Source organism: Crocodylus porosus, unplaced genomic scaffold (genome assembly GCF_001723895.1).
Source record: "Crocodylus porosus isolate Cpor-Errol unplaced genomic scaffold, CroPor_comp1, whole genome shotgun sequence".
NCBI lineage: Eukaryota > Metazoa > Chordata > Crocodylia > Crocodylidae > Crocodylus > Crocodylus porosus.
In genome coordinates this window covers 5,276,905-5,300,704 of record NW_017728906.1, presented here as the reverse complement: position 1 = coordinate 5,300,704, position 23,800 = coordinate 5,276,905, and the positions used below count along the sequence as shown (strand labels likewise).

At 39.7% G+C, this 23,800-nt stretch overlaps 1 protein-coding gene across 1 annotated transcript in view; it reads right to left on the bottom strand.

The window, feature by feature from the left end:
• Window positions 1-12,451: 12,451 nt before the first annotated feature.
• The window catches only part of CBLB (Cbl proto-oncogene B), a 181,242-nt gene continuing 169,893 nt past the window's right edge, over window positions 12,452-23,800 (bottom strand). The window contains exons 18-19 of the mRNA XM_019557095.1: window positions 21,754-21,873; window positions 12,452-14,891 (exon numbers count right to left, since the gene is read on the bottom strand). Of these exons, the coding sequence (XP_019412640.1) occupies window positions 14,638-14,891; window positions 21,754-21,873 (374 nt within the window). The 3' untranslated portion in view covers window positions 12,452-14,637. The remainder of the gene's footprint in view (window positions 14,892-21,753; window positions 21,874-23,800) is intronic.

Genomic DNA, 23,800 nt, shown 5'->3' with positions numbered 1-23,800 from the left:
GAGACGAAAATCTGTTCTCTCATGAGCATGGAATGAAGTAAACTTAGATACAGTGTAAACGGTATTAAGAAAAGGGCATTGAGCACAACAGGAAAAGAGTAAAGACAGGTGACTGGAAAACAGCACCCTGGGCAGGGAAAGGCATAAAATAGCTCAAAATCTTGGTATAAATATGTATAAAACGCTTTGTGGGGAAGAAGGACAACGACCCAAAATGTATTCATCACCAAGGTACCACAAGATTTATAAATGACATGAAGAATTTCACCTGCTGCTAAATTTCAGCTGCTTCTAAATGAAATATAGGAGCCATTTAAAAAACACAAATGAATCTCGTTTATGACAACAGAGCCATGTCCAGATGTGCACAGGTATGCACCTGTAGTAGCAAAAACAACAGCACCATAAATTTGCGCCACTACATTTGCCACAGCACATGCCTGTATATGTGCACTTTGCTGAGGGGCAAACTGTCCTGCTTCAGGCAAACAGCCTTTGCCCAGCTCCTCCCAGCATCCTGGAGAAGTCAGGACACAAATGAAGGAGTAGAGATGCTCTGGTTGGCAGCCAGAGTATCTCCCTGGAGGACCAAGCCTCCATGTCTGCTGGTAGACAATCCTGTCACCAGCAGGACAAAAGCTTTGTTCCTGGTGCTTTTTTTGCTACTGGGTTTTCCCGGTAGCAAATTTTGGCCCTCCACTGCAAATTTGCTGCACAGGGAATATTTCCCACATATGGTTTGTGATACCACAACCCATATGCCCCTGCTCATCTGGACACAGCCCAGATGTCCAAAATCTTAATTCTCATTGGCTTTTTGTACCTTCTTATTGTCACAGTTAAGCATGAAGGCCGATCAAATTATTTCATGTCAATATTTGGTTTAAACTTACCTCTCTCTCATATACAGTACTAAAACCAATAGAAGCACCTGTCCATAACTCCAGTTTGGAATTTAATACCTATTAAAATGAGCATGGTACCCAAGTGTTGATCATTGCCGGTGCCACATTGTAAAAAGAACCAAAAAAAAGTCCAGAAAGCAGGAGTGAAACATTTACAGGTTTCTCCTAGTTCAGCACAAATCACTTTCCTGTGACATCACTTTGAGCATGTCACCCTTGCATCCCATTGCTAGATCCCCTTCATCCCAAACAAGATACTTGTCCTCACTGTCAAGATTCTCCTGGCCTGTCCCCAGCCTTGCTAAACTTTCTCTTTCATGACTTGGAAATCAAGTCTTGCTTCTGATCAGTCCTCGATGCCTTTTAAGCAGGTACCAGATTTACACTTGCAAACAGGCACTTCTTGTAAGTATCTGCAACTGCTTCCCCCCCACACATACTTAAAACACTTCTTTGCTGCAATACTGACAGAAATTTTGACTTCAGCTCTCAGGCTGAGCAGACTCGATTAAGATACGTGTATATATATCCCCTGAGCATGGCAGTCTCACCAGCTTTGACTGTAAGCTGCTGGGGTAGGAATGTACTTTATTCTGGGTTTGTACAGCATAAGCGTGATAAATCCCCAAGTCCACGACTAGGTCTTACGCATTACAAGCAAGACAACTATACTTCTTTTGCCCCCTTCCCAGCATAAAGCAACAACAACAACAACAACAACAACAACAACAACAACAACAACGCTAAGCTACTATATTTAAGGTGTTAGCATTCAGGGAAATCTTTGACTATGTTATTTTATGTTTTATAGAAAAATCATTCACTTTATGACTAAATTTACTAATTTTTATGCTATTATGACTCATTTTGGGGGTGGGAAGAGACAGGAAAACAAGCAGCAGGAACCAAAAACAGGGTTAAAATTGCAAAGGTGTTCTATAACAGTAACACAGCTTCTGGTCATTGCTATACAACATGTAAATGGCAAGGCAGGATCACTCTGCAATCAAAAAAATCTTCTTGGATAAAGAGATTAAAAGATCCTCCATCTCATTCCAAAGGAGATTAGGCTCTTAATTAAGAACCTATGTCCCACTAACTAGCAATGAAATGTGAGCTCTTAACTGCCTAAGCGAATCATCAGGCAACTTAAACTTTCCCTACTTAACCCCTGTTTAGATTGGATTACCTGTATTTTGTCTCAGCCACCAGTGAGGCTTTGCTGTAGTTGCGCAACAGACAGACTTTTACAAATGCCTCATGATTTGGAAGCAGATAAGCAAATGCATACCAATTTATAAGTCAATTTACCCTGTGGATGAATTTGCAACACTATAGGGAATTTCTTTTCCTATTTCTGGAAGTAACAAATAAACAATGTGCTATATATTAAAACAGGATTGGATTTATTCTTAATGAAAATAGTGTAAATTTATGGTATGCTACCTATTCAAAGGGGATTCAAGTTCTTTAGTAGTGTTGATCTCCCTCCCTTCCCTTATCAATGCAGTCCCTTCTCCACTGGGCTGCAGCAAGCAGCCAGGCCAGTGCTGCGCTCCTTTCACTTGGCGGAGGCCTTGCCCTGGTGCCACAACTCCAGGCAGAAGGTACTCAGCCCACAGGTGCGATCCTACATGACACATCCATCTGCTGTATGCCCCAGGCTGGGAGAACTCAATATTACTTAGATTTCACAGATGTTGCTCAGATGACAGATTTTATGTTAACATGTAACATCATACCACACATGTTCATCAACACCTTTTACCACAGTGTGGTCCTGTGTGGCATATCCGTCTGCTGCACCCCGCCAGGCTCGGGAGAGCCTCTGCGGGTCCTTGCCAAATGGCAGTTACCAGAGCTCAGGGAGTGGGCAGGCAGGTGAGAGGGAGGTGGCAGCCCCGCCACTGTGCTTGCTCCTATTTAAGCCCTGCCAGCTCTGCTGCAGAACTTTGCCTTGCTCTGTTCCCCCAGGTAACCACTAGTTATCTTCCTGCCACAGCAGCTGTACAATGCCACAGCTCTGGTCCTCACCATCTCCTGGGCAGCCCTTGCTGGAGCTGCTCCCCCAACAGTGGGCAACACTAAGCTGAGAGGTAAACAGTAGATGTTAAAGGTATGAATATAATTTACCATTTAACTTTTGGCCTTGCAGGCCAGATGAGTGGTGCAGACCCAAGGCTGTGCACCAGGACCAGGCCCCACACTGCCCCAGCCCCACAGGCTCCCCACATATCCAGAAATTTGGCAGCAGGGGAGCAGCAACTAATGTTGCCACAACACCCCCACCATGAAATTTTCAGACCCATGAGAAGCCCTGCTTCATCATGAGCCAGAGCTAGCCCATGGGCTGGCAGTTGAGCACCCATGGTCTAAAGAAGGAACATGGATTTAGCAGATTTCAATATGTTTTTCCCCAGTGCTTTTCACAGATTGCACAAAACCAATCCGCTAGTAAAAAGGTGCAAACAAATGTGTTATGGTTTGTATTGTGGAGTTAAATTGGAATTATGGTGTGATTAAACAGTGGCTTTACTACTGCTCATTGATATAAATCAGAAGGTAAATTATTTACTACTGCTTTGCTGTTATTTTGAATAGTTATATTCAAAAATAAGCTACACAAAACCAAGGTAATTAGAAGTGGCTTGCAACTACTGCTCTACTTGTTTTAGACATACAAAAAACTAGAACTCTTGATTCCAAAATGATACCTCTCATTACACCAATTGGGAAATCGCAAGAAACTGTCCTTTTCTACAAGCTTTCAGGATCCAAGTCCCTTCATCAGGCTCTGGAAAAAGTATAGATGGTACAAAATGGTTTTAGGCACTTGAAGTGAGACACTGAAAGATGCTAGGTACTCAAAAAGTCAGCTCTCAAACTGGAAACCTATAACTTGAGGCATCAAAATCATTAGTATTGGCTAAGATGCATTAACTACACTGTATTTACATTGCAATTATTCTCAGTGATGTAGCTGGCCTTACAGTTGCATGAATTAGTGGTAATGATAGTTATAAAGCATAACCACAGCATGAGTGCACTGTAATTGCAGTATAATTACAGTCATTGCACTGAAAAATGAAACCTAGACTTCTATTCAGAGGAAAAAGCTAACCACCGTTTGAAGCATGGCAAGTTTCTCATGAACGAAGAAGAGATAGGTTAACTGGGTTACAAGACTGGCACGTCCCACAATATAAGGGATAAGAAAATCCTCGATATAGTGTGCGAACAGTTTGTCTGGATAGCACCGAATGATATCCCCACAGCACTTCTACATAAAGTGCAACTTCAATAACCCACATGCTTTACAATCCTTACAGATGTTTAAGAAATGCTGCGCTGTACTGAGATCTCAGTGTTATTTAAATTTCATAGATTTTATGTTTACATATAACATCAAACCACAAATGTTCTTCAACAAATGTTCTGTGATGCATTACTATTGTTTTCCCCATTTTGTTCTTCACTTATTAAATTTGCAAGATTGAAAATTATTCAATCAGCCTCTCTTGTTGAAAAGTCACCAGATTTTATGAATGCTTTCTAAACCTAGGCATGCATCTCATCATATTAACATGCTAATCATAAAAAAAAAATAAAAGGCTGTTTCCTTTCTGAGGCTTACAGTTTACATGTACACATTTACTGCTTTAAGTTATCTACTAGAATAATTTCTTATAATATTTAAATTTTCCATCTCTCTCTCTCTCTCAAAAAAATTCTCTGGGGACTGTGTTAAATTACCATTAACTTTTTTTTTTTTTTTTTTTGAGAATGCACTTAATCTTTCTTCATTTTAGTTTCTTATTCTCCACGCTTTGCAACTGCCTCTTTTTCATTCCACATTTCCCCTGATTAACTGGTGGGTTTTTCATTCTGCCACTGACTTAGCAACAGGAGATGGATAATAATGTCTTGTTCAAGAACCGTAACTGCTGTGTCAAGATGACAGCGCCAGTAAGCTGGCATGATTTCAGTAACTGACTGAAAGCGGAAGATTTGTCAGCTGTTGATTAATCAAAAGGAAAAAGAAAAACAGTTGGAGGGCGCCTCTCTTTCCTTCCAAAGCTACTTGCTACCCCATTTTAAAGAGGAACCAAAGGCAGTAACCTAACGGCTTCTTGCTTCCATAAGCATCTTTGATATTTTCCAAATCCTGAAAATTGGTCGTCTGAGTTTGTTCTGGTAGACAAGCTCCAAGTTAATCCTTCCAGCCATTTTCTCATTTTACCACATATATATACACACAGTAAAGCCATTACCAGACTTCCACTACCAAAAATGATCCCTAGGCAGAACTAGGGGAAGAGAACTCCAAACTCCAGGAAGTTCTTACAACAAATCCTTAAATATAAACTCAAAAAGCACAAATAAATAAAACTATGAGTGCTACAGACAATCTGTCAATGGAAAACTATACTTGCTGGTTGTTTCTATGCCCTAAAAAGATGCAGGAAAAAAGTCTCTGTCATACCACAGAGAGAAATTAAACAGAGACCCACTTACCAACTGGTTCCCGCTTACCAAGAAAACATCTCTGTATCATACAGGCCACTGTTATTCTCCTAAAATGAACCTTGTTTTCCCCCATGGAAGCTCCTGGCCTCAGCTCTGCCTACAGCCTGTAAGCTTGCAAGCACAGTTCCTTTTGCTTCTCTGGAAGCAGCAGTTCTCTGGGCTGGGCAGGCCCTGTTGCAACCTGCCTCATCTCCTGTACCTTGTTACTTCCCTGATTATTTACAGCACAGCTGGAAGGTCCTTAAGGTCCTTCTCTTTCCCAGGATGAACTCTTCTGGCAGGTGTCCTGATTTTGACTGATCAAGGTCCTTCTCTCTAGCGCAGCAAATTAACCATTTCAGGCCACGCACAGACCCCACTCTGTGCACCCCATCCCAGGAAAATAACGTACTTCTAGTGTCAGAGAAGACCATGCCTTCATACTGCTCTACTCTGCTAAGCAGGTTTAGGAATGACAGTCTGCATAGCCTGACACTTCAAGAGTGCTTTGTAGTCATCTACCTGACAAGATCTGACAAAGACATGGGTAAATGTGCTGTGCTCCTCAACAGTAAAGACAGACCAAAATTGTAAATGTAAACAAGTCCCCAAACACCTGGATACATCTTACAGGGGCCAAATCCACACTGAATAATAGGGTTAACAAGAAAGGGGGCAGCACGACCCCCCACAAGATGAGGTTTTGGTTTTACAGCTTCCCCTGTAGACTGTCTGTAGTACCTGTCTTAACAGAAAACCAGATAACACATGCATTGTCAATTCACCTCCAAACAGGTGTGGAATTTCAGTCAGGAACACCACACAGTAAATGAGACCAAAGGCAGGTGAGATATCTGTTAAGTTTCACATAGCTAAGCTTTGCACACTGCTAATGCAAAATAATCAATTCACAGTGCTGATGGAGCCCTCATGCTACACACATGCCTGAAATCAGACCAGAAAACCCCAACCAAACAAACCTTAAAAGGCTTGAAAAATAGCATACACTAAAAGCTATTAAGACTAGTTATGGACTGGACTGAATGAACAGCCCCCTATGGACTTCAGGAGAACTTTACATGGTTTGGATGGGCTTTCTCTGCCTTGTGTGCGATTTGGATGTTTGCTCTAACACTCCTTCTAACCCTCCCACCCCCTTTACACTTAAGTCACTTTGTTTCACTCTTTATCTTCCCCCTTTCTTCTGTTCTTTTCATTTAATGTATCCTAACACATAGCCCCCACATCCCCACAAAAATCATGAAACATCTGTCACCATTCACTCTGTTCCCACTCTGTGGGTGTTAGACATGATATAAGTGATAAGGTATATCTCATGTTAAAATGACAAACTCTTTGGGGTACAAACTGCCTGGCCCTATTTTTACAGTGCTTGGCACAATAGGGCCTGATTAGTAGATAATTCATAGGCACAACCAGAAGAATAGAAGTTGGCAACGTGTGAATCAAGGGACCTGTTTCCCAATCTGGTTCACAATTAATTATTTCTCCTAGTAATATAATGTTTTTTTCCTTAAATATTTAATTTAATCACAACAACCTACGCACCAAAGCAAATAAGGCAAAGTTCACAAGTGCCTTGTGATCACAAGGGACAGGACAATCCCAAAGTTATACCTTACTCTCCTTCTAAGAAAACTTAAAGACATTCTGGATGCATCTAAACGCGCAATTAAAATGACAGAATAAACTTTGACACAGTTTGCACTGGAGTGAATTGCTCCCAGGCACAGCATCTTCATGTGCACCTGGGACTGCTGTAGTTTGAGCCAAGACAGACCAGCCCCAGGCTGGCAGCAGGCTCAAGGGCTCAGCCCCAGGCCCCAGTTTGCAGTATCAGGCAGCAGAGGAGTTGACTGGGGCACAAGGGCACCCAAAGAGCAGAGCCGTGCACCTCGATGGCAGGCAGGTGTCTCACCCTGTACTGTCACAGCACAATTTACACCTAGGTCAGTGTTAATACATGCATTAAAATGCAGTTATTTTCACTGCCATAAGTATTTTTGAGTACAGTACTAGCTATCTTACAGTGGTAAAAATGAATTTGTTGTGGTCTAATAGGGGTTGGACTCCATGATCTAATAGGTCTCTTCTGACCCTAAAACCTATGAAATAATAGTGTTGCATATGTAGACTGTGATGTTTTACACCACAGCAAATTAGTCTTTTGGACACCCTCTGAATCCTTCATTTTATGAGCTCAGTCCCTATGAAATAAGTCATCTGTTGTGCCTAGGCAAGGTAAGCACTTGCTTCAGTCTACAAGTGACTTTAAGTAAACTGATAAGCCTCGTAAATTTTAATTAAGTTTTCCTCCTCCCCAACAGTAGAAGTTATTAAAGCATCACCAATATCCTGAAAGACAGTCGATCAGTGTAAATCCCTAACCACACTCAGAATCAGGACACTGTGGGTTTCATGCTTCCAAGACAGATAGCTGGGCACCTCAGATGCAAAGGCCAAGATCTGGACTAATCTCTATTACTTCTTTGAGCACGCTAGTAACGTGCTAGAAGCACCATCCATGCCCTGACAAGCTCACAGTCTAAATTCAACATGACAATACAAGAGCTTCTAAAATGGCAAAGGTGACTGGGGAAAGTGACAGTGGCAGTAATAAAATAAAGGAGTTTCTCCAGAGAATCACATGGCAGGAGAGAGATAAATGAGGTAGTAGAGGACTCCTGGAAAGCAAGTCTTGTTGGGCAGACTAAGCATGAAGAGGAGTCTGGGCACAAAAGGAACCATGGAGGGAGGAAAGGTAAGGTTATTGGCTGAGTCTGGGGGTAAGGAGATGAGACAGCTATGTTTAGGATATGGGCACATTATGTAATTTTGAAGGCAGGTGACGTGCAGCATCAGTGAAGTAACTCAAAGGATACGTGAAAACCATAGGCCTCACAAAAGATTTTTCTTGTTATCCCTTTCTGGCTTGCCCATTGGAGGGTGAGAGAAGTAGTAAAAAGAGAGCCAAAGAGAAGGAAACTACAGTATTGTGTGGAAGGAGATGTTCAGGTTTTGGACAAGTGACTTGTTTGTTAGAAAATAAAAAGATAAAGAAGAATGTCAGCAGGGTTTGGCCTCAACTGGGGCATGGGAAAGAAAGGGAGGTATGACCCCTCAAGATGTGGACCTGTTTCAGAAATGTCATAATCTTACCAGATATAATAAAAGATATGGTAGCAGAGGGGGTTGGGGAAGTCTGCTCTGAGCACAGTACATTTCAGAAAACAGTAAAGACCTCAGATTCAAGGTTTTTAAGACAGTATTGATGTGAACCTGAACTCCAGAAGATCTCCTTTGAGTACAAAAATATATTGGGAGAGTCTGATATACAAGTGCTCAAACTGGGATGTTTAGCATTCAGTGATAAACAATTGGTAGATAAAAAACAACCCTTTCTTACTGCACTTACCAGAGCCAGTGTGTGAGGACACTTCCAAGACTTGCTGGAGGCAAGTGCAAGAATTATCTGTGGCGTCCTTCTCTTACTGATTCCAGATGGACGGTGGGGGGCAAACTATTTTTGGGTAAGCATATGCAGCTCCCCTTCCAGCTGGTGAGAAGTTGGCTCAATTATTATGCACACTCAGTGAAGCTGTCCAAATAGAACAGATGCTTAACAAAAGGTGAGCGCGGTGGCCTACTTTTAGGCTCTGCAAGTCTCACTCTTTTTGCAAGCACTGGTGAGTACTTTTTTCTCGCCTCCACTTTGTCAGAACAGCATGTGTACACCTACACAGAGATCAATAAGCTGAGCTTTTTTTCCAGAAGAATATGCACCGTATTAGGCTCCTGGTTGTTTTGTCAGTGTCAAAAAACTGCAGTATAATGCTTCTTAACATTTTTTCTTCACAGTTAATACCATGACATCCTGTCACACTACAGACATCTCTTAATAAAACTCTCTTTAAGGAAGACAGAGTAATTCAAGATTGGTGTATTCTTGCCAAACAGTCTCTTAAGAGGTTCCAGATTTTCAAGCATTTCAAAAAGCAGTAAAATATTTATACTATGATAGCCAATTGGAATAGCTATATTTTCACATCTTAGTGAAAAATTCTACCTGCCCCCTTCCATCCTGCCAGTTCCCACAACAGTCATCTCAGTGAAAAAGGGTAGACTGATTTTTTTTTTAAATGTCAGTGTAGGTAAAAACTGGCTGGTTTCACTGCTCTAACAGACAGCTGTGAGCAGCTCAATGCCCAGCAGATCAAAGTATTTTGTTAGGGTTTTCCCAGTTTGGCCTAAAGAACAATAACCCATGGGTATGTTTACATATGCTCTGGGGGAGGAGGGAGTTACAGCAGCTCTCAGGGGAGCCTGAGAACCACTACTTAAAAACGCCTGCAGCATCTCACATATTCAGGATCCTGCGCTTTAAAATGGTGGTAGGGACACTTTAACTAAAGCTTTTCAAACAAGCTTTAGTTAAAGCACCAGCACCATTTTGATGTACAGTTGAATACAGGAGATTCCAAGCCTGCTGGAGCATGCTAATTAGCATGCTCCAGCAGGCTGTTAATCAAGTCTGCTCTGATGCACTGTAATTACAGAACAATGGAGCAGGCACTTCTACAGGCACCCCATCATTTTGCAGTCTTAAAGCCTTGCAATTCCTGTTGTGCACGGAGTTTGCAATTCCTTTAGTTTGCATAGGAATCCAATGAATTTTTTAGGCTCCAAAATATAATGCAGGTGAGCATACCTGTGCTGGTGGAAAGTAAATCAACTCCCGTTTTTTGCCACCTCATTAGCTTCTAAAGAGAAATTTCCAAGTGGCCTCAATGGCTCTGATTTATCACACTAGATGAAGAGAGGAAGTGACATCTCACTTCCTGAACAGGACAGAAAATGATAAAATAAACCATCACTGTATGAAAAAATAAATCAAACCTTTTATAATGTAGTAATACTAGTAGTGAACTATAATACATTGCTCTCTTGAAAATTAGTACACACTTACAAGTGGGCACCATTAAGACTTCAGCCTAGATGTGTTAATTGGTATTGAGTTTTGATAGAAACCATTACATTGTCCTTCAGACCACACTACCTTTTTCAAACTTTTCTAAACTTTGACTAATAGAAAAAGGAGAAAAATCATGTTTTTTTGCTACCTCCCCTCCCCCACCTCCCAAACTAGACTACAATGCTTATGACAACAAAGCTACATTATTATAGGATGATATAGTCTTTGATGTTGTTTTCCTTGATAAAAGTCTAATGTGCTCGTTGTGATAAACTATACCATATTCGCCCTTATTTCTTCAGTTGAAAATGTGATTATAGGTCTCAAAAAAATAGAATAATTAATCTTAAATAAAGCTTCCATATAGAAAGATAACTATGTATAGGAGACAAATATTACATATTTACTCTGTAAACACTTTGATTTCTTAAACACAGTATTTTTGTTTACTAAATTCAACAAATAAAAAAAGAGAACCAACTAATGAAGATATGCCAGTGTTGGGGCTCCTTCAGACTGTGCTGATCCTTCTTACTATAATGCTTTCTTTTCTGAATTCCAAGACAGCATTCAGTTTTGTACAGGATACCTATGTTTCCAAAGGACTGTGTGTCAAGACAAGAGTTTGAAAATTAAGGACCAACTCAGCATTCTGTTAACATTAATTTTATAAAATACCTTACAAGAACAGATAAAGTACTTGAGGTTACATAATAACCAGAATTGAAAAAGAACATTGAATAAAATATAAATTAATTGAACACATCACTATGTCTGCCACATGTTAGACAAGTTTATAAAAGGCATTTTCAGATAAAATAGTTATTTGGAAGAAAAACCTTCAAAATGGAAACTATTGCAGTCCTTTTTCAGAAGATCATTCCTAGAAGCACTATATTCCAGGTCAACAGGCAGTACCTGAATCTGTTTAAAATCCACTGTTCATCTGCTTCCAAATTTGTCAAGCTTTAAGACACAAATTAAAATGTTCAGGATAATCAGTGCAAAGTAAAGCTTCAAGCTGAAAATATGTGAAATAGAACAGAAGAATGATTCCGGTATAAAAAACTAAGTTCACATTATGAAGAAGTTTTTGCCAAAATGTGCATTTGGGATGTGAAATGTTAACACATTGAACTAGTGGACACTTCAGGGTTCCAGCCAACTCACCTGTATGGATCATGACATAGAATTAATATGTTTTAGTACAGTTTCAATTTTTGCTTAGCATCTTTGGAAAGGAACCATGCTGCTGATATTCAGTCATATTACTCAACTGCTGAGTCAGAAAATCTTGATAAAAAGAATTAATTTAGCATCCAAAAAAAATAAATGCAAGAGGTCAGGTGCAAACAGATACAAGGACGAAGGCCTTTGGACAACTCTTTAAGGCAGGAAATAAGTTTGTAGGTGTTGCTCGTAAAACCATTTTACTGGTTTGAAGCCATTTTCACTTCCATGTGCATTTGTGCTGGCAGCATTGCACCCTTAACTTCCAAAGCAAAGTTGGAGACGTTTTAGGGAACCAGGATGTAATCAAAGTAATCTCTCCTATACTCATTAATTCCTGTGAAGTAAACATCAACAGTCTAGCATTTTCACTCAATTTGACTTTATACCTATTAACTGAAATGGGTCAGAGGCATCTTTCATGATATACTATTTAAGAATGTCTGATTACTACTCTCATTTAAAGATTAATGGAATGCTTTGAGAAGATGAAGCTGACATCTACGGTACTACTTTACTGAGATTTTCAAAAACACACCCAAAAAAACCCCCTTGCCAGTTGGATTCTGACTGCTACTGAAGAAAAAGGGAAGAAAGTGGAAAATGGATTTTGTTTGGGGAGCAAATGATTTTCAAACCTTTTAAGTGACAGTAGTTCTTGCTTCTTAACTGCAACAATGGTTTAATGTGTACTAAGCTCCTGCATAAAATCAAAAAAAAAAAAGATATCGAATCCATACTAAGGTTTACCATTATCATTAGAAATTTGAAAATATGGTCTTCAGACTGCTTGTCCTACATAGTATGTTCTTTTCCACCCCCCCCCCCCCCCACTGCTATTCTGGCAGCTATGTTAGAACTATAATTAAACAATTCTAGCAAAATTGCAGCATTTAACTTAAGAGCATGTATCATTCTGAATTTGTATTGGGCTGAAATGCAGAAGCATTATCAATATGAAGCAGGAAACAATCCACTGAAAAAGAGTGTCAAAACAGCATATTTTGTTCCAGAAAACAGAAGAGTACAGAGAAAAACTTGAGCCAAAAGCTGTCACTTTTCGCTCTCTAAAGAATGAATATTTTACGAAAGCTGCAACAGCCCTTTTCTAGAACAGAAATTCAGAACCATTTCTTAGATTGAAATGAAATAGAACCTCATTCTTTTAGCTCAAATACCTTTCATCATCTTGTTTCACTAGACACATTCATGATGGGCATGTCATGCTTTGTGATGCAGCAAAGGAATTTTTCTTTCTCCTTTGGGGGAGTAAGCTTTTAATTAAATGAAGGAGATCTAGATACAATGGTGATTTCCACTGGGTTTTCTGTGACTTCAAATTCTGAACTCGAGTTGGTTGGCATCTTTAAAATAAATACATTTGTTGCTAAGATCTTGCCCTTTAAAGGGTATAAAGCTTCTGCTTCCACTTGCTTTGAGCGAAAGACAAAATTGAAAGATGAACGGGAACAATAAATAGGTATCTCAATCCAAGTTTAGCACAGCCTGAAAGGTCTCATACTGGCCACATTTCAAAATGTGGAAACTATTCTATTTCCCACATGGTTCATCTTTTCAACAGTAAGGGAGGAAAAGATGACTTCAACAGTTTCCACAAACAGGAAAGCAGCAAGAAGGGAATTAATCTGGAAATATTTGGACTCTTAATTCAATGCTGTAGTAAGAACAGACCTCAACAAAGAACAAGGTTTGGTTTGCATCAATCTGTGCTTAAAGAAAAAAAAAAAAAAGAAAAGAAACACAAAACAAACTTACAGCCTAAGGTAACACAAATTCACCCAAGGCAAAAAAAAATCTATGGTGCTTCCAAGCAGAAGTAATGAGTGAATGAATCTGGGTATTAAACACATTCTAACATAACAGTGTAGAAAGAGGGAATTACTAGAGAGATTTGCAAAAAAATATTGCTACAGTAGTATTAGAACTTAACAGTGCATCAAAGATTTAAAGTTCCCATGTTAATATGAACCAATCCAAGCTGTGATGAACCAGAGGCTAATCACTCAAATAGGAAATTAACTTTATTCCATTTTGCAGGAGATAGGACTGTAATTTACCTGAACATCATGAAGATTATGCAACAAGATTCCCTATTATTCAGCATGCCTGAGAATACTTAAGCTATAACTAGTGGGCTGCCCTCAGTATCTAACCTAAGTACAACGTGAACATATGCATTTGGTTTGTTTTTAAACTTCTGAATACTCCTTAAGTTTTAAAGGCCTATCGAGTGTCATGACTTAGTATCATTACTGACACGGGATGTTTTATTCAACTGCAGAAACTACACGGATAAAGACCTATGTATTTAAGATACAGGTCACAAAACCATGTTAAGAAGAAAAGCTGCCCAAATCTCACTGTCAAAATACCTTTAAAAAGGCAGTTCAAAGACAAAATAATGCATTATACATTCAGATTTTTTCCTCTCTCAAAAGCAAAGAAATCTCAGAAAAAAAAACTCAGTAGTGAAGGCCACATATTTTTTTGCATTTGTTTGATAAGCTGAAATGCAAAAAATCTTTAAAGCATCTTGTAAAAGTAGACATGGAAAATGTGGAACTTCGGGAAAAAAGATGATTTAATTGTTAGGGCAGTCAACATGGAAATTGTTGGGAATGCTACAGCAGAACTGACTCTGGACAGGAACACAGTACAGGAGTCAACTAGAAAACTTTTAACTTGCCCACTTGTAAACAAGAAAAAGCATTTCACAGACTGAAAGTTCAAGGGAAGTAAACTTCTTTAAATTACTTTGTCAGTTCAACCCTGATTTAAAAAGTATGGCTAGCAAAAATACGTAAGCTTCAGCCCATTTGTAAGTCTTGATTAGAGCAGCCATCTTCATTTGACTGCAAGCAGACTGCTTGCTAATGATGACAGGAGAAGAAAATGCCTCTCGAATTCCATCTCTCCATTTTCTCACTCCCAGATCCACAAGCACATACATGGAATTCATCTGCTGCAAGGACTTTCATGTCGCTATAGATTGAGACGTGGGGAGACTGGCGGAGGGAAGCAGGTAAATTCTCTTAAAATACTACGAGCAACGTCAACATTATTCTGGGCTATCTCAAGTGCCCGTTTAACTTCTTCAAAGGAAAAGCCCTCTCCCATAAGTTTTGCAATTTTCGCGTCCACATTTTCCACGGAGGTGTCAGCTTTCCTATGGTGTATTTCTGGTGCAGTCCTGCGAGGAAGTGGTTTAGGGGGCCTGGCTGGTGCTTGTGAACCATCTGTTTAAAAAAAAGAATACAAATCAAAGAAAACAGCTTTATAAAACAGGCGTATCCAAGATACAGAAAACAGTGATTGGTAGGTGAAACCCCAAATCTAAGGAACCACATGAGAAAGGCTTTAAAAAAAAACCTGTTACATTAATTCGCATTGTTCAAAGGAAAAAAAAAAGTATGAGAAGTATGCATAGTGAAGAGCTTGTCAAAATTTTAAGAGCTGTTCAGTCTCAACAATCTAAGAGTTTATTAGTTAAGGAAGAAGGGTTTGTTTCTAAGAAACTTTCTTTTTCCCCCCCCACACAGCTGCTCGCAGTTTAGTTATTTTTATTCAGAATGCTACACAAGCCAGTTAGCTTTGGTGAAAGACAACTCCAAGCAAATAAACATGTGACTTTAATTCACTCAATTGTAGTTTATTTCATGCACCTCATCTGTACCCAAGACGACAAATATTATTCATAATTCCTCGTTCTGTCGCTCCTTAAAAAAACCCACTATCTGTTATTACAACTGATTTAAAAATCAGCAAAAGCAATGCCCTTAATTGTATACTCCAAACATTTGGTTATACGGGGCAGAAGACATTGATAAAAGTTATGCTATTTCCTTTTTTGCAGTGCTCCATAAAAATGTTACCCTTTGCACTTAAGTTTCAGAGAATCATAATGTGTAGGTGCAAACAGCACTTCTAATCTCCTCAGAGCCAAGGGCTTAGTACTCAAGTAAAGTCCATACCCCTTTAAGAGGGCAGATGGCAGAAAACATTTCCAGCTCAAAATATTCTTTAAGGATTTTAATCTTTCAAGCAGAGTTCTAAAAAGTTCCACAAACGATAAACAGTGAGGAAACTGATATGTAATTAGAGGAAGTTACTGGCTGTAAAGTCCATTTATATTGGTGTCAATAGCACTTTGCCATCTTAAATCTTCCAGAGATGTCTTCTTTTTTGATTTGGAGATGCAAAGGAGTTTTCTACTCTCACTATCAATGCTCTGATTTGTTATTTAGTGCAGTCTTGGAAAGAGACAATACTTGGACTGCAATTCCACTGAACATGTTAAATATCTCAGGTAGATCAACATATTCATATGTTCTTCTACATAATTGTGAAAGCATAAGATGAATATTTCTCAGCTTAGGTTATTATGTGTTCATATGAACTTGCTGGTATTAGTATAGTTTTATTCTTACTTTAGACAAGATCCTGGTGGGGGGGGTGTTTGTTTTTGAGGGATTACTCTAACAAAATGAAAAGGCACAATCCTTCCTTGAGCAGGGAATTCAACTGGATGACCTTCTGAGGCTGGAGGGGACCTCAGGGAGTCATCCAGTCGAACTCCCTTCATGACCTTCCGAGGTGCCCTCAAGCCTTTTTTTCCCCCATGATTCTATGAAACGAGTAACTGAGATCAAGACTTGGGTTAATTTTTATTTGAACCATTGCATTATTTTCTGTGCAACATGATGATGAGACAACCTGTAGATCATAAGCAGTACTTCATGTCTGTCTGTAAAAGACGCTGAAGATGAAAGTGTCATATCAACATTAATAAATGCAACAAAGCGGGATTGAGCTTGCAGGGGAAAAGTGAGAAATACTTGCAGGATGAAGCAGTTAGCAATATTTCAGAAAGCTTAGTTGTCAGTAAGAGAGAAAGAACTAACATGAGGGATTCAAACTTGTTCTATACATCCAATTTAAGCTACTATTGAAGAATATTGTCTCTATTTATAATTGTGAAGTATACACACAATGCTAGAAAACTGCCAGACGGATTGAGATATAGCACTAAGAGTAAACATAAAAAGTAGTTATAGAAACATGTCTGTGGCAGAAATCTGTCCACAGAAGAGAAATTATGCTTGTATATAAAGCCTTTTTTTCCTGGACTCAAAGAGCAAGAAAAATGCTGTGTGTGTGGCTTGATTTTATTTTTAAATATTAAATAACCCATTCTAAGCGGCTTTACTTTAAAAAAAAAAATTCAATTTTGGTCTCAAACTAAACTGTCATTATGTCTGAGCTTCCTAGAAAACTTGCGTAAGCAATCATGTCATTTAAGCAAGGTAATTTTTAATTCTTCGGGAAGATTCGCAAAACATGCATTTTCTTTTCATTCCACTGATGTGTCTATCAAACTGGTACCTTTTAAGTCTCCAGACAACCCCCTCTGCAACCCTATTCCCATTTAGAATTTTTTTCTTAAGTGGTGACATTTCTCTCAATATCTTCACAGCCATATAACATTTTAGCTGAGGCTCAGTATCATGTTAAATCCTACACTTAAAAATATATTTAAACTGTACTTCCATCTGGACACAGAGGGCCTTTGTACACATCACACAACTGACCTTTAAAGCAACTTAAAATGCCCTTTTGCACCACTTTAATGGCACCGCTGTTTGCATATTCAGTTTGCGTATTCTGTTTTAATGGCATTGCTGTCTGCATGCTCAGCAGCATATTCCACTTTAAATGACTTTGTTAGGTAGCAAACTAAAACACCTCGGAGGTATTTTATCTTGCTATGTACCAAAGCGCAACAGTTCATGAAGTCGACATGCTCAGGGCTTGGTGAGCCCCATGCAGCTCAGGGGCTGTGGGACCTGGCAGCAGCCCGTGCAGGCAGGCTAAACTGAAGGGGGGAACCCACAAAATAAAAAAAACTGGTGAGCCTGATCTCCCCCCACCCCTCTTCCTGGAGCGTGCCTGCCTGAGCTATGCAGGGGCCTGGTGCTTCCCGCCGTGGCTGGGGAGGAGGGAGGGATGGGGGGGACACTGGTGCTTCCCTCCATGGCTGCGGCACCCCCAGGACTGCCTGGGCTGAGTTCCAGCAAGCAGGTGTCACCTGGGGGAGCCGCCCCTCGCACAGCTCAGGGACTGCTCAGCCTGCTGGCACTCCCCCCTGCCCCCCCACCAGAGAGGCAGGTAAAGACTGGGCCCCCACCCTTGAGTACATGCCACGGGCTTTAGTTCAGTTTATTTCTCCCTAAATTGAAGCAGTGTTTTTAAAAACCCACCATTTCAATTTAGGGAAAACTACGCTGAATTAAACCCCTGTGGCGTGTACAAATAGCCAGAGATAAAGGCTTTTCTCCCAGTCAAATCTCCAGTGTCCCAGTCTTCAGCCCAAAATTCGACTCCAGATTTTTCTCATTTATGTAATTCAATTAATTGGTTTAGCCTCTGAGCAGGCAGCCTGTACCATTCACTTAACTGTTACAGGGCTGCATTGAACCCTGAGGAAACTGACTAACCTCAAAGCAGATCAAGATGGAGGACAGGATTTAATGAACAACTGACGTTCACCAGCACAAGTGAGACTTGAACAGAAGTTGCTGTAACATGAAAGAAAGCAGCCCACTGGCCTCTGGAATGGAAAGTCAAATTAAGAGACTCTCACATGTAATAGATGCCAGCCTTTTCTGCTGTGAATTATCCCTTTCTGTTCACTTTACAATATGCCCATCATCCGCTCACAGATTGGGAAGCAGCAGAGGTACCGGGGGGCTCCCCTCCCTGGCCCCCGGCACACATTGATATGGGAACAGTAAACTTTTAATTAAAATTCCCTCCTTGCTACTCAGTTCTGTTCAGGCCCCCTCCCCGTCCCCCGGCACACTGATACACCGGATGCAGTGGGAGGGCCCGAACAGACGCCTCTCAGATAACCAGCAATTTTGACTAACTGGCATTCCACATTCCCCCTGGATGCCATATAAACACAGCTTTTGCTGCAGTAACATAGTATTAGCAATATTAATACAGGCAAACACCTACACATGATTCACAAGATAAAGAAGGGGGCTTCAAATTGTTTTTCACATGGTGGATTCCTTTCTGGAACCTGTTGTGATCTTTGAGTTATTTGCGAGAGAAGAATTGTTCTACTGTTTTTCCATAGCAAAGAATTTACTGAAAGTTAACAGCTAGCGTTTTTTGAGACGTGCCTTGAGTCTAACAAAGTTTATGTGGACAGTTGGGTAACAGGACTTTATAAATGCTGAGTAGCCAGGACACACCCAACTTTTCCCTATATCACCAATGAGCTACAAGAAGCAGGTGCAACCAATGTATCTACCTCATTCCATATGCAGCCATTTACACCAGGGAAAGTAAAAAAGAGGAGTTATAGGGAGGAAGAAATCAGACTTCTCCTCACTCATACCTATGGTAGCACTTAACATCAACACTGAACAGGTATGATTGCACATAGGTTCAATGCCTCCATGGTTAAACCTCTAGAATTAGAAAACTCCCTTACTGTTTCATTATCTTTATTTCATTTCCCACAGAAGTGAAACCAGAGCACATACTAGGACAATTATAGACAACCCCCCTCAAATTTAACACCCCACCACCGCTGCATCCCCTGAAACAGCCAAGTGGAAAGTTGAGGGCCATTACAGTCATTTTTGAACTTTTTAGCAATGTTAGAAATGTACTTGCCCTAGTAAGTCAGCAATTAAGTTGACCACTGCCATAGTGAAGCAGGTACTCTAGTCATAATGCCAGACAAAGTGAGATGCAGAGATCATGTGTCTTGCTCATGATCCTACAGTAGGTCTATGATGGAATTACAAACTTATATTTGCTTCCTTTATGCAACAAGTTCCAACTCTTAGCTCTAAACAAGGGCTGGCATGATGAAAGACTTGCTAAGAGTCCAATGGCTACAGAATAACTCCAACTCTAAGTCAGTGTTTCTCAACCTGTGGGTCGAAGAATATACGAAAGGGTTACAAACAAACTTTAAAAATGGATTTTTCTTTAAAGGAGAAAAACATGGGAGACCATGGCTTTCCCTTGCAGGCTGGCAGAGTTACAGCCTGCAAAGGGGTTGCTGGGGACCTCTTTGGGCCCCCCATCAATATGCTGGGAGTTGGGAACGAGGGGCACTGAGTCGAGACTATCCAATTTTTACAAATGGGTCCTGGTACAAAAAAGGTTGAGAACCATTGCTCTGATATAACTCCATACCAAGCAGTCTTTCTGAATCCTACAGTAAGGTGAATCAGTTCCTCTTGAAACTCATTAATTCCATAGGAGGGAATTACTACCACTATAAGAACAACTTTCCAATTATAATATGACATGATTTAATTCACAGTTTTCATTTAATTCAAATTAAATTTAATATCTTGATGTATATTATGCTGAATTAGCATGATATTAATAGCAAAGGTTGAAACACATGGACATTTTAGAAGGTGGAGGGTTATGGAATACACACAGGTACTCGAGCATTTATTAAGTAGTAACAAGGAAGCTATTTGAGATCTTTAACAGCAGGCAACTTGCAATAATTTAGCAGAAGTAAAACTAGCTCACAGAGATGGCACATAGGGAACATACCATACCCTGAAGGTGATCATGACATCATCATCATGTTATTATGGTAGCACCAGAAGCGCCTAAACAGAAATCAAGGCCACACTGCGCTATGCAATAAGAAGCTGCTACTCTGATCATTTTACATTGTAAGATAAATACTCTGGTAACCTTTTTAAAATTGCATCTAAATAATAAGCACAAGCATTATAGTAGGGGCACCGGGATACTGAATATGCAATCTATTACCTGACCTACCAAACTGAGGTTCAGACCTTTAACAACCATTAAAGATTCCATGACATTTTTCAGACTTCTCTATTCTCTCCTGTAATTGCAATTAAAAATAGATTCTTCCTGTCTTATGCTGCCATATAACAACTCTTGGATGCTGTTAAAGAAACCATGCTATCTGCACTGTTATGTATAGCCCAATTTTTCTAATAACTGTGCAGGCACATAACTCATGGGACTACTTGCACGTGTAACATTTTGCACTGAGGTAGCTGCTTGTGGGCTCAGGACCACAACTGGCTAATTCATCCCAACAAGTTAATCTTTCTTACAACAGCTGATGAGAGATGAAAAGAAAAAACTCATGAAGAATAGAAAAATAGGACTAAAATGAGCAGGATTTAGGGGGTATCCATGAGCAATACTGATGCCACCATTTAAATACTTCTGTTTTAAATACTGCCCTGATTTTGAGTTGATAAGATCTCCTAAAATAGCAGTGTTGTATCACAAAAAGCAATTAGTATTTCAAGGGGTGTACTGACTGGTTCCTACTGGGCACAAAGGACACTGGCTCTCCATTTGCCACTCCATTTTGCAGTCACAAACAGCTTTGTGAATCCAATTGCAGGATGCAGCCATCACATAACTGTACTAGAGAAGCAATGGGAGTGCTATCTGGATCAGAGACTGTCAGCTTTTTAATCTGTTGTGGAAATTTGCTGACTTGTGCAGTTATAAGCTTTGCAAGGTATTCATTGCTTTTAAGTGACCAAGTACTTAAAAGTACTCAGATCCTTATTACAAGGTACATCAGTATGAAGGTAAGAGAACAATAGGCAGGTTCAAAAGATATTTTTTTCCATGAGACAATAAAAAGAGAGCAAACTCAGTCAAGAACTGCTTGACTTCTGGCCTCTTGTGACCTCAACAGATAGAGGGAAAATTACTTGTCATTTCCCCAGAAAAGTTTCAGAATGGACATAAAAACAGCCCATTTCAACTGCTAGGAAAGAAATAACTCACTTTGGAGATGTCACTGTTACTCAGGTTAGGGCCAGCCACACAGGATTTTGCTTGCTAATGTAATATCCATGTCCACTGTACTTCTGATGGATTCATTTTTTAAGCAGAAAAGGAATTGCCATGTGACTTGCTGTGATAGGCAGAATCCACTCGATGGCAATGTGTGTGCATGGCTTGGAACAGTCTAGCAAACAGGACTTTAGTTTTTTTGTGCCAAGATCATTTGCATTCTTAGCCGGATTCTTTCTCCCTGCATGGTTGTCGCCTTACCTGAACAGGATGGAAGCTGATCATAGTCTTGGGACGTTCTATTAGTTTTGACATTGTCCCCTGTTAGTCTTCGAGCAGGTGGCAAAGGAGCTGGACCAGTAACTGGATCAAAATGGAGATCTATAAAGAAAACCAAAAAGACCCAGAAGATACTTAAAATTAAAACTTTTGTAAGGCTTACATGCAAAGTCTACAGACTATCTTTATGAACAACCTCCTTCAGAAGAGGAGGAATTATGAATGCAAACAGAAGTATCCCCTTTATAATCATGAGCTGGTGACTGAAGGAAGTAGTTAATTTACAAGTATGTCTCCCTATTCCGCAGTGATTGTGATAAGTGCTGAGATTCCAGAGTTGACTTTAAACTAGGTGACTTGGCTTCTGACAACAGCATAGACTAGAGTGCAACACAGACTGCAAAACCTGCCTGAGAAACTGGATATATATTTAGATAGCTAGCTCATGCTGAGCTCTGCACTAACACAGTTATTTTGCTGGACGCATTCAAGCTGGCTAGTGTTAAGTTTGTTTGGGATGGCTACAAAAGTTAAGTCATAGCAGTGAAAACCATGTAGATACACTCTTAGTGCAGACCCCGGTTTACAACACACACCAAAGAAAGTAGGAGTAAAACTGTACATCTTCCTTTGTCAAATATAGGAAAAAGATTAAAAGTCAAAGATAAGAAAGATCCTAAAACATTCAACTCTTTTGATCTTTTTTTTAAGCCGAACTATAATTCATTAAGTGCTGCCCTGAACATGGCTTCTTTCCTGAATTGGGCCCAATTCATTTACTATAAAGGCTGCAGTGACAGTACATGGTGTAGTGCACACGCATAGTGATACAACTGGTGCATGGCTGTGAAACTGTCAGAAGGCTTCTTTGGAACCAATCATCATAAATCAGAAGTTTGCAAAGTCATTCATTATAAACACAGAGTGGCTTACTTGACAAGATGCATGGTAATTAACATAGCTTTGGAAACCAGGTTCTAAAAAAATAGTTAAAAAAGCCCCTATTTTATGCAAACACGTGTCAGTAACAGTGTATTTTCATAACATATATGGAAAATTTTAAGTAACCATGAAATGTATTGCTCAAATTTTGTGTCCGCAGATACAAAATGCTAGTTTTAAATGTTATTTATGTTACATGTTCATTACTGTTACACTTCAATTCCAAGTAATTTGAAACTCCACACAGCTTTGGGAATAGCAGATAACTTTAATCTTCAAACTTCTTATATTAAAATAATTCCTGGCCTTGAATTCACAACTGAAACTTTAAAATCTCTTAAATTGCAAAGTCATCCCATGTGTGCATGCACAAACAGTGGCTTGTTTGACAAAATACATGGTGAACTGACTTCTGCAACATGAAATAGAGAGTGTACTGGCCGATTATAACATTCAGATCTTGATGCATAGCAGAAAATATACCATCAGAAACATGTCAGAAAGTGTCGCTTGGGTTCAGCCTAATTACTCGAAAGCACTTTAACATTTTTTGATGCTTCTAAAGTCAATGTTTATTTTCAGTGAACTTCCTTTAATCTTATAACTGCTGTTCTGTGAAAGACACCTGATTTTTATACTATTTTGGTGACACCTTATAATGGATTCAAGCTAATGTATTTCTTTACAGCTACTTACATATGTGAAAAAACGTAGTGCTTTATCTTAAGCATGGTGAGCTCCTGCACTGAGTGCAGCACATGTCCGGAAAAGGCATTATGTCAGCATGACTCAGCACACCCGACTTCTCTGTATATCACATACTTCAGCAAGACTTTTTGGGCTTTTATCCAATAGCTAATTGAACAGCTTTATATAAAAACTCCAAAAAAACTCAACAAAAGTGCTCAATCTAGATAGATACTAAGAACCAGGTCAACTGATGTGCTTCCTCTTTCGTTAAAGCGCTGGGTTGAGGGAGGAGGGGGATTCCCCCACATTGGTCAGTAGCCTACATGATTGAATAATTTATGAATCAACTTTATGATTTTCTGTTCAGACTGCAGTATAATTGGGACTTGTATCAAAT